The sequence below is a fragment of the Seriola dumerili genome, unplaced genomic scaffold (genome assembly GCF_002260705.1).
Source record: "Seriola dumerili isolate Sdu_G_001 unplaced genomic scaffold, Sdu_1.0 BDQW01000018.1, whole genome shotgun sequence".
Lineage (NCBI taxonomy): Eukaryota > Metazoa > Chordata > Actinopteri > Carangiformes > Carangidae > Seriola > Seriola dumerili.
The window spans coordinates 864,852-876,975 of NW_019174273.1; the positions used below are offsets into that span (position 1 = coordinate 864,852).

The 12,124-nt window shown below is 40.4% G+C and overlaps 1 protein-coding gene across 3 annotated transcripts in view; it reads right to left on the reverse strand.

Moving 5' to 3' along the window:
* LOC111232487 (inactive dipeptidyl peptidase 10-like) overlaps positions 1-12,124 on the reverse strand; it is a 55,636-nt gene that overhangs the window by 22,061 nt on the left and 21,451 nt on the right. For all 3 annotated transcript variants that reach the window (XM_022760053.1, XM_022760045.1, XM_022760060.1), the window contains 3 exons: positions 11,492-11,587; positions 1,925-2,019; positions 3-77 (listed from right to left, as the gene is read on the reverse strand). In XM_022760053.1, coding sequence (XP_022615774.1) covers positions 3-77; positions 1,925-2,019; positions 11,492-11,587 — 266 coding nt within the window. The remainder of the gene's footprint in view (positions 1-2; positions 78-1,924; positions 2,020-11,491; positions 11,588-12,124) is intronic.

A 12,124-nucleotide genomic window follows, 5' to 3' on the forward strand; every position in this document is an offset into this window, starting at 1 on the left:
ACCTGTTTGACATCGTAAGCGAAGAGCGCATACTTCAGATCTGCAGAGAGAGAGTACTTTGCCACCTTGAAAGCCACCTAACACAAAAAGAAAAAGAAAAGAGCTAAAGCACTGCAGAGTTTTACAATCAACACAGGACTTTCCACACCACAATGAACTGCAGCGCTCACAGTTACACATAAGAAAACAAATGCAACACTTTGGGGCTCAGAAACTGACTTGAAACTCTAGAAGAAGAAGCAAATGAATCAACACACAATGGTAAATATTCAACAGCTAATTAGATGTAATCATTATTAGGCTATTTTCAGACATAAAGATTAAAGATTCAAGGTTTTATTTGAAGCTAAAAGCCAAAAATGGAGAATGGAAACGAAACAACAATGAAGCAAAAAATACTTCTTGAGCAGAAGAGAAGAAAAACAGGAGGAAACCAAAAGAGTAAACCTTAGAGGGAAATGATTTATATCTGACAGGTTGTGATTGCATTTTTTTTTTTTTTCTGTCATTCCGTTATTTCTTACTTTCATCCCATGACAAAAACAAAAAAAAAAAATGCAGCAGGCAAAAACTAATCTAGCAACTAAAGGCCATAAAACCACCAGGGAGCCACAGAGGTGTTGATGTGTCTGGGAGAGGACGCGGTAGCAGTCAGATATTTCATAGATATTTCAAAAATGTCCGTAGTCACTTAACCTTAAACCTTAAAAATCATGTCCTCTTTTTCAAACCATGGTCAATTTTGCGATTCTGCTGTCTTTTAGTGCCTGAAATTGTCTCTAGGCAGTGAGAGAGTTCAGTTTAGACGCTGCAGCGGCTCTTTTTTTTTTTTTTTTGCAATTTTCAGAAGAGGGGCTTCCTAACTCCGAGGCCACCTCTGCCTCTTTTGATTTTGCTCAGAGAGTCCAAATCCTCACCGAATCCCCTTATGCAACCACTAAAACCACGAGCCACGAAACAGCTCTGCAAAAAAGATCCTGCAAAATGACGAGAAGAAAGGCAGGAAAAGAGCCAGAAAAGGTGCTTTACAGAGAAGGTGAGAGAGAGAGAGAGAGAGAGAGAGTAAAGGGTTTATGTTATGTGTGTGTTATGTAGCAGCAGGTTACAACAGGATTATAATAATACAATTAGAAAACAGCTAAATCTGGCCCGCTTTTGATCACATTTGGCATTGCTGGGTGGATTTCGCTGAAAAGGCATTTAAAGGATAATCAGATGATATAATTTCATATTCCTGGAAGCAATAACGTGGGTAAACATTCATTTGACAGAGCCAGAGTTGGACAGTAAGATGATATTTCACAAGCACCAGAGCGCTCTCCTCCAGGCGGGTTTAGCAGGGGTGGGCTAATGTGGCCACCTCAAACCTCCACCCACAGTGAAGGCAGCTGAGCGCACGGACCCCCTGCCCCCCCCCTTCTGAGCTGGATATTATCATTTTCTGATTCTGCAGGTAACACAGTGACGAGCTGCCACCGGTGGCTCTGACATGATTATTTGATTCGTGCAGACTCTGGGGATGGAGCCACAGCAGCGAGACGAGGAGGGCGGCTCTGTCTCTTTGTTATGGATTACTGTGGAGGACTGGCCGGCAGCACAGTCGGGAGGCCCCGTCCTTCATACAGTCTGCTACCCCTGTAACTCTTTTGTCTTTTATGGATTTCCTGAATTTGTTTTTTAATGTGCGCACACAGTTATGGAGTCATGTTTTTGAGCTAAAAGACCAATAATCAAAGAGGAAGTTGTCAGTATTGATCAGTTTTTACAGCAGCGTCAGATCATATCGATGCATATGAGCCTTGTGCTACAAGAGAAGGTTTCACTTTATGTTTTACTTATTTATATTATATGTCTTATGTATATTATCATGTTTTATGTAGTGAAGTGGCTGTTCAAGCCTGTGTGGAAACCTTCACAAACTTACAAAAGTGTTGTTGCTCAGGATGACTTCCGTCTCATTCAAGGCGAAGTTGAACTTGATGACGTGGCCGTCTCGGTTCCTGTAAACCACCTCTGAATCTGAGAGAGGAAGACACAAAAAGATGATTAGCAGAGGGTAAAAAGAGCCAGCTGCTCCTGTGATAGTCACTGTGCTGCGCGTGAAGAGCCACTGAAGTGAACCACAAGGTGTTAAAATGTGATCTCACACAATAACGGCAAAGGTCAAGTTACTGTATATAGGAATGAAGAGTACGGACCTGCCGGCTTCTCATGACGAGTATGGAGAGTTAACACCTAAATGTCACCTGTGCTTTTCCTGCTGTGAGAGGTAAAGATGTGCAAAATGTCTGTTAGAAATGCATCAGATGATATTGTAGAAAGATATTTTAACTGCTGTGTTCATGTTATACACTTTGAAAGTTACTGTGGTTACCTTCAAATACTTTAACATCCAAGTGGTAAGATGTTATGTTTCTGTAAAGCTTCGACGTGTCCGACTTTTAGTTTATTTTTCAAGGTAAAATTCATATTAAATGGCTAAATTTGGCCAAAAAAAATTGACAATTTCTTTATCCCCCATAGGATCAAATCTGTATCATACAAATACAAATCTTGGGAAATAATTGAGGATACTGTTGAATACATTGTGGGAATTGGAAAGTCCGTGTGAAGATGTAAGGATGTGATCAAGGAAGCATTCATGGCCTCAAAATGTCAAGAATGAAATCAATTAGTTTCATTGGAATTGCTGCAATGTGCAGATCAGCCTGCAGAGGTGAAAAGCGCGATTGCACAGCGCTTTCATTTAGAGTTCAACTTCCTGTGGGTTTTGACATGTAAATTTGTGCCAGTGACCGAGTGCAAACTGTTCTGACAGCGCTGACCCTCAAAGTAATGAAGTGGAACAAGGGAGAATCCACGCTGTTCTGAATATTAGTGTTGCTGCAGCATCATCCTGCTCTCCGTCGGAGGGTAAACTGCTCCACAATAGACAGACAGAAGGCGGCGGTCTGATGGCGGCCTCCTGAGAGGAAACGTGTCGACTTCTCGTGCTGTGATTTATGTGGGCCGGTGTGGTCTAATTAGGTGGAGTAAACAGGAACACCTGCGTGAGCGGCCTTCGCCTCGACGGAACCGGTCATTACCAGCGGTGAAAGGCCAAATACAGCAACACATGATTGACAATTGGCCGATACTTTAGCAACATTTATTCAATGTGTCTAATTGACTGAAAATGTCGTACAGCAACGATTAACATGTGCAACAGGAACGAGAAACGTGTCTACAAAACATTAACAATAAGGGATTGATTGTCTCAATGTGAATATGAAAAGTCCATAAAGTATAAAAGTAGATGTCCATGTGCTGTTTGATTATAAAGCAGCTCTAGGTTCTGTATTAATACTGTGAGAGTATCAAAGCCTCAGTCCACAGAGAATTGCACACAGCCTGTATTCAGAAACTAAGCCTTAAAACCAGCTGTCAGGACTTCTGGAACTTTGTGATGTGACAACAAAGCAGTCACCATTCTTAGCTATGCCCAGAGCCCCGCTCACCTGGTTTCTCTGAGTGTTTTACCTGAAATCCGCTTTATTTTTATTCGATCACTCAGAAAACCATCAGCCAATCAGAGGAGAGCCTCAGAGCCTCCTCTACTTCTGATTGGCTCCAGAGAGAAGCCTGAGAGAGGAGATGTAAAACTACATTGAGATGGTTTTTGGTTCTTAAAACCACAAATATATCTTCTTATGGGTCAGCACTTCAAATGAAACACAGAAGAAGAGTAAAATGACACCAATCAGGAGGAGAGGGCAGATTATGATAATGAATGTTATTTCTCTGGGTGTCACCCAGAGTCGTCACTCTGAACCCGGCCGCCTATCCACGGGGAACATTTGTAATTCAGACAAATAGCCATTCTAGCTTGTACATAGCCACACACACTTACACTCACACTTGTCCTGGATCTCTCTTATCACACCTCAGTCGTCGCTGCACCTTCCAGACCTGCTGCTGTCGCATCAATTCACCTTACGTGTGAGATGAGAAATCTTGCAGCAGATATTGTGGCGGTTTCAAACAAAAAGCAACGTCTCCTGCAGAAACTACAAAGAGCCGCTGCCTCAGACATTCTCTAGGAAATCATGAAATCGAATGACACCATGATGACATTTAGTCTTCTTCATTCTATGTAGGGATTGTTTAGAGTAGATTATGCTGCAAAAGTCGCCTTAGTCGTGTCGTTTTCTTGCTCTTTTACTTAAGTATATATGTTGCACAAGAAGCAAAGCTAGATATGCAAGAGCAGAAAATTAGTTGTAAAAAATAAATAGCCTCCCTTGTTTCAGTTTTTCTATCCATCCTCGTCAAACTGAACCAGCTGTGCCTGCGCTCCCTCATCCCCCCTGATGAACTCCTGGCACTCATTTGGAGAGAATTTGTGGCTGATTGCAGGGGAAGGCAATCACTCACCACTGCACGAGGAGAGGCAGCCCTCAGCCTGAATGTGCTTTAATAAAGATGCAGAAAAAAAGGGAAACATGGATTCATGTCGTCGTCAGAGGCTGATGGTGAGGTTCGTGTGGAGAGTGCATCAAATTAAAAAAATTAAAAAAAGACTCAAATTCAGTCGGAACATTTTCTAAAGTGAGTGCTGCTTCACAAATTGAGGGGATGTTTTTTATTGCTCAAGGGAAGTGTGAAAAGCTGCAACAGACTGTTAATTTTTGAACAGTTCTCAATGCTCAAGTCTCAAAACTTTCAAGCAGCTCTAAGATCAATAGTTTTAACTGTTTAGATTATTTAGATTGATTGATTTAGATTGAAACTATTCTGGATTTTGGGATGGTTACCTGCTAGTGACTTAAAAACCAAAAGTTATTTCCATTAGCAAGTTTCTCGTACATGTAGCTTTAAATTCTGCATGAATAAATTCCATAATAAGTCACAACATTTGTTAAGATATGTCAGTGTGCAGTAACGCAAGGAGGAACGCAAGTAAGAATTTTGATTGCAGAAGAGACAGAATATTTTTAAGCTCTATTGTCACTTCTTAAATTCCTCGTTAGTTCATTTTCATTTTTCAATCAAATTCAACAGAAAAATGGAAAACGTTGACATCACAAAGTGTGTCATGCACCAAAAACTGATCTTGCTATATAATATTTTGTGAGGCAGCTTTACATAAAAGTAATGGCCAAAAGTATGTGGACTCCCCTCTCTGTATTTCATGGTTTATGTTGGTGTTTAGTTCCAATAATGAGAAATCTCTTAGAGGCACATAAAATGAAATATGACAATGCCCAATCACCTGGCATCTGTGGTCGACCTCACTAATACATATAGATGTTTTCTCGTGCATCCAAATACTTTTGGCCATGTTGTGTATTTTTCCTGTCTCCACATGATTTACTTGTTGTACATTATATCATGATAAATAATGCATCATTCAGTTTGGTTTATTCATATGGGTCACTGCTAGAGATGCAGCCTGTTGTTTATACACACACACACACACACACACACACACACACACACACACACACACACACACACACACACACACACTGGCTCTCTCCCTCTCTTATATAAATACCTGGTTTTTTTCTTCTTCCTTTGGGTTAACTAACGTGATGTAAACAAGCTCTACATTACGTTACCCATACATTATGAACACACAATATAAACGACTCCATGAATAATTCACTTGCATACAGTTCAATGGTGCCCCTATAAATACACCCATATAGGAATGTCAAATTGGATATAAGCAGTGAAACCATCTCCACCTAAAGGCAATTATATGAAAAGAATCAGTGTGGCATCCATAATGAGGATGATGATGATGCAAGAAAATCATTTATAAGCAGGGGGAGCAGTGTGGAGTACTGACAGAGCTGCTTTTACACAGCTCTCCACCAAAGCCTGCAGAGACTCTATAGTGTGACACACACTATTTATCTGTTTTCTTGATTATTTTGAAGTTCTTCTCTGCTGCAGAACATGTTTATATCTGTGGTGTTTCTCTGCTGTAACTATCAGCCTTCCACTTTGACATTTTCTTATCTTTCGCTTCGTTTTGTGTTGTGTCCTCTTTAAAGAATAAATATAAAAAGCAGCAAATTACAGTCTCAGCAGAACAAAACAAAACCACAAAGATCTGAGGAGGTCACAAGATGATTCAAGTGATAAAAAAAAAAAGAAAAAAATGTCCACCCTTCAGCCATAATCTGGGCCTCCTCCTCTTTACAGCCACGTGGAAAACTCACAACTGATGATCACATGATTGATCGGAGGAGGAATAACCAATCCTACACCTGGCATATTGCAGATTCTTCCTTGCAGTTTATTCAGTGGTGTGTTAATCTGCCAGAACATGTAGAATTATAAAAAAAAAAGCTCATTCATTTGTGTGAAATCTTAAAATCTCTGTGAATAATTGACAACAATCTAAAATATTTATAATGTATAAATATATAAATCAGGATGAAATAAAAGGAAGTTGGCTGAATTGGAAATTAAATTCTGCTACAAGACATTCTGCATCATCATCATACTGTGAGTCCAAAACTTTATGATCAGCACTTTGACGATTGATTTTATGACCTCACCATGCTGTGTTCACGTCACATGATGCTGGTTGGTAGAGATGGGAAATATTCCCATGTTAACGTGCTGCGAGCGTTGGCGTCAAATAATGAATGTTTGTGTTGCACATGCTCTAAAACTGTGGTTATATCATACTTTATACTCCCAATACTCCGGATCTAATCTATCTCAGACAGCAGGATGTGATCTTTACGACATTATTTATTTGCATTCATCCTCTGTGGGTGTTTGCGCTGGAGGAACGTGCCGTGTGCGGTCAGGAAACAGATTTGAGCGCTGATGTGTTTGATTGTTTTGCTCTGGTTTTCTGATGGGGCTGAGATGATTTATTATCTAGATGATACCCAGCTCTTGTTCAGCAGCTGCTGAACTCAAGGAGCTGCAATCACACATCTTCATTTTTTTAATATTATTTTTTTTTAAAGTGTCTGGACGTGATTTTCTTTTGGCATCCTGAGGGCATGAGAGGCTCATCATGAATTTCACTGCCTCTTCCTTTGTTTCATTCAATTTATCAACAGTCTGCTGTTTCCTGAAGTGCTCTAATAAGAGATCTGATGTAAGTGTCCCTCGTGCTATTAAATGATGGTGAGCAGATATTGAAGCCTGACTTGGATGTTAGAGGAGAGAAGAGGAAATGAGTTGGGGGAGCTGTCAAGGAAGCAATTTCCATTACAGACATGTTTGAATTACACCTACTACACCAGCAGGAGGCCCAGCAGTAAACTCAGGCCCAGACCTGCAGCTCTCATCACACACAGGCCACATTAGATTTACGCCACACAAAACGTCAGACGGTAATTTCCCACCTTCGTCATCAATCTCAACAAAGCAGCTAATGGGACGGCTGACCCCTGTTGGGATGAAAAATTCAATACGGTGGTGCTAAAAAACTCACCTCTCACTCTCCAAGGTGATGTAATGCAGCCGCTGTCACACCTGAGCTAACAGCTACCTGTGATTCTTCAACGTTACAGTTAATCATGTCATGACTTTTCAATCTGACCTGACTGATCTCGAAAGCATAGCACAATTCTCAGAAACTAACAGCACCTTTTTCCTTTTCTCCAGCCATGGCCACAACTCCTGAACACCTGCCTCCAGTGATAAAAACACAGACACTTTTTTTTTTTTTACATTTTGGATTATTTTAACAGATGAGACGTTTCTCTGTCATAAAAGATAATGACTTTATCCCTTGTAGATTTCCTACCACCTGGTGGGATTGTATTTTCAACTTTTTTTTGTGTAATAAATTTCATGAGCTCTGGGAGATCACAAGACAAAGTTTTAGAGTCGTTAAACCTACAATTAATGATTTTTTCGAGCACTTGACCAAGAGCAAGTTGAAACTAACTTTCCAGAAAACCTGATAAATAAAGTGCAAAAGTAATGCATCATCCACTGCTGTTCTGCCTCAAGATAAACAATTAGTGGTGCAAAATCGCCATTCGGAGAAGAGGGCACAAAACAAAATATCTGGCTCTTTGGCTGCTAAATGCTCATCTGTTAGTTGTAGAAGACGGTGAAAGCGTTTTCTCTGAACACAGCTGTCTGCTTAAAACGAGGTTGATGGGACTGGCGAGGGCTGGAAAACCAAAACGATGAGCTTAAAGATGCTAAAAAGCTCAGTAAAGACGAGGGGAACTACAGAATCCTTTGTGTACTCATGACTTCGAGTCGCGCCTTTCATATACAAATAATCATGTGATCATAGCATATATGTTATACAACAATACTGATAATAGCAGCTTTAAACACCACACACTGTATAGCTTTATTTGCTGATCGTCGACCCCAGCTGCTAGAACTGAGGCAGATTTGGTCTGATCAGTCATGAATCGTGTTCACATCAAATGTGTGCCCCCACTTTGAGGCAGTGAAATATGGTCCTCATAAACACATACATATATCTGTGTGTGTGTGTGTGTGTGTGTGTGTGTTAGAGGCCACCCCAACCAGAGCCCATAATGAGAAGCCACAGGCCACAGGACTAGTCATTAGTATTATCTCCCTGTGGAAGGGAAGGACACAGCAGGCAGTGGATCTCTGCCTCATATCCAGAGCAGCAAAGCTATCTCTCACTGTCTCCCTCTCCCTCCACTTCTGTCCTTGTGTCTCTCTTCCCTCCTATCATACCTTCTGTCACTCCCAGCAAGTCTCCAGAAAGGTGTTATGGAGATATTTAGTCATCTCTGCTCCTAAATTTACCATTGAAACAATAATTTAGCTGTCTTGCTGTCAGCAAAACACTGTGATTGTCTTTTTTTCTTTTCCCGTTCAGCTCTTCAGGCTATGGCTGCTATTTACTTTCTCTCTCTTCCTTCCTCGGATGCAAACACAATCTGTCACGCTGTCAAGGAAGCAGTTAAACAACACGGACATTTCCGATTCTCCACATTTGGGCTTGAACACGAGCGAGAGCGTGTGCGGCACGATGTGGAGGAACGATGCTCGGCCACAGATCAAGGTTGGGCTGTAACACCTCCAGCAGCGTGCCTCTTATGTAACATGGGAAGGAAATGTAATGAGGAGGTGTTGGCAATGTGACCTGGAGCAAAGACTGGGGAGGAGAAAGGTCAGTGAACTCAAGAGGAGGAATACGATGGGAACAAATATGGTGGGGATCGATGTGAACTTACTGAATTTCACTGCACTTTTGGCCACGGGTGACACACATACAGCAAGGAGAAAACTAGGGGTTCAGTGTCCTGCTCAAGGACACGCTGACAAAACCCTACAAGTAATGGCCGACCCCTCCACCACCTGAGATACAGCTGCTATAAAGACGACCTCTAACAGCCAGACTGGGACTCCAGTGTGGAGTGGATGTGGCTGCGGTACTTTCCGGAGACCTGCTGCCCCTCTAGCCGATATGACGGGTGCATGTCTAACTTGTAGCTCTTGACCGTTACCAGAGCAACTTGAAGCATTAAATTCACTTTTTTATTTACTGACAATTGCATTAAGCTGTGGGATGGGTACGCTTAAGAAAAGGTTTCTCCAGGTACTTTTATTATTTTGATCACTGTGAATGATCCATATGTTTTTCTTTCTTTGCTAATTTGCTAATAACTGGTCACAAAGCAGTGTAGTAATATTATTATATTGCTTGAATCTGGTTTATCACAGGGTGGGAGGATATTTGACCCTGAGTCACTGTGGGCTGTCTTGCTGTTGATTCAACATGACACTGTGAGGCCATCTGTGTTTGGATATGCAGGTTCGGCAGGGGTCGCTTCAATTAGCTCATGTGTTTACGCACTAAAAGAGAAACAAAAAATGAGGGGCTGAGTTCATAAACAGAGATGATATAATGGGTGTGTCAGTTTTTTAGTTTAAGAGTAATTCACAAATCATTTTAGCAGAAAAAAGAGTTCTTAAGTCTGAGAAAAGTTAGAGGAAATCCAATATGGAAGCTCAAAGCGTTAATTATATTATCAAATACATAATCACATGAATAAATTGTGTATGGTACATAAATGAAGACAAAAACTTTTTTTTTTTTAAACTAAATTTATTTTAATTTCATTTTTATCTTTTTCATTTAATGTTTACCTAATTTTACAAAACAATTTAATTTCATTTTTAATTTTTTTATTCCATTTTATTTTATTTATAATTGAACTGAACATTTTCAGATGTTTTTTGTGTTTAGTCAATTGTTTCTTTTATTTATTGTTTATACTTTTACAATATGATTTAATCTGATTCAATTTAATTTATTTGGTGGAGACCAAAAAACAGAATTGAAAAGAGAGGGAACACTGGATACTAGATTCATCAGGTGGACACAAACAACACTCCAAATATAGAAATCAACAAGAGATACACACTGAAAGAAACACTCCAATCAGTTGAATTTTTTTTTGCCAATTTACAGACCTGATTTTCAGCCTCCACAGAAATTCAAGGCATCAAGCTCGGAGCAAAAAATTAACCTTGACAAGCGTCGTTGTTCTCAGTGAAAAGACAAGATAAAAGTGTTAAAACACGCTGCATTCAAACCAGCTGTCGAATCTGAAACTATTTTGAATTTCAGTCGGCGACAAGAAGCAGCCGACACGACCAGCTGTTCCGTCCAAACCAAACAACACCTGACAAAAGAGCAAATGAATTTCAGTCCGAGAAACTGCATCTTATCCACCTTCTGGAACCGACATACTGTTCCTCAAACCGAACGTCACCTCCCTACTTTCCACTCAAGGTCGCGCTTGTTTTGTTCTCCTGTGTTATACCGTCTTCGCACATTGTCCTTACCTCCCGATTGACTTCCTGAGCTACATCGACTTCTCTTCCACATCTCTTTCTATGCAGACATGGAATAATACAGCAGAGGAGTTTCAGAGTCTAATGATTTTCTTTTAACATTAAAAAACAAATCAAAAACTGCTTCATTTCCAGCAGTTTCACCACACAATAATGGTGAGTTTTAGTGTCTCATTTTCTTCCTGTCTCTTCGCACAAATATTCCACACACTGGAAGACATCCATCATGAAGGAGGCACACACAGACACCAGTTTTTCCACCCACAATGGCCAAAAAAAACAGAATGCATCAAGGCTAAAAGACAAGGCGGCACCAGAAAAACCATCCATCTCTCTCTTTGCTTAAGTTCTCTGCAGCGTTCACCAAGACTTTTAAAAAACTTTTTTAATAACACAATTTAATACCCTCTTCACGATCAAACCAGTGGGAACAATAAGGCCTTCTGTATGAATCTTTTAACATTAATATTACATTTCGTCAGTACTCCCCAGATGTGTATAACAATAATTCCTTGTACGGAGTTGATAAATACAGGTCTGATGGTGCTGAGTGAAACAAAAAGGACTCGCAATTCAGAGTGTCAACGATTCCACCACAAGTATCTGAGATTTGTCATTCCCATCCTTCTATTCTTTTCATCGATGCGTGATTTTTTGCTGATGTACAACTCACCGCTGATCCACGTGGCCTCAGGGTCATGAATGCTGAACTCTGGTTTATACAGATCTGCCACAGTCAGCCTGGATTTGCTGCTGCCGGGGACCTCCACTGGGAAAAGACACAATCAAATCCACTTTATTTTCACAGATTTATCTCTGTAGAACAAAGGGCAAAAGCAAAGAGACGGTCGAAAGCAAGCGCTGCGTCAAAACCTGCCTGAAGAGACATCTTAAGATTTTCTGATTAAACTCAAACGAATGGGAGGGGAGAGGCAGGGAAAATCACTGGTAAAGAGATGCAGTGTGTAGAAACAGTCATCTGTTTACTTGTGCATGGACGCACATATAACCAATACACAAACACAGACACACACTGGAGTAGTATATCTCTCTAGAGATTTCACTGCAGCATGCGTCGCTGTCATAAATGTTCACATGCAACGCAGAGCGGCTTTTAATGTATATATTTCAGCAGATTATGAAAATGGGATTAAACATTAACCATGAATTATATATAAAGCATAATAAAGCAGCTAAATGTAAAACTGTTTCTACCTATTTTGCTGTGATTTTATGCAGGCGGACCAAACAGGAAGGTTTTCATAGTTTACAAAGGTCCTGAGGTGTGAAATAGCTAAAACATTTT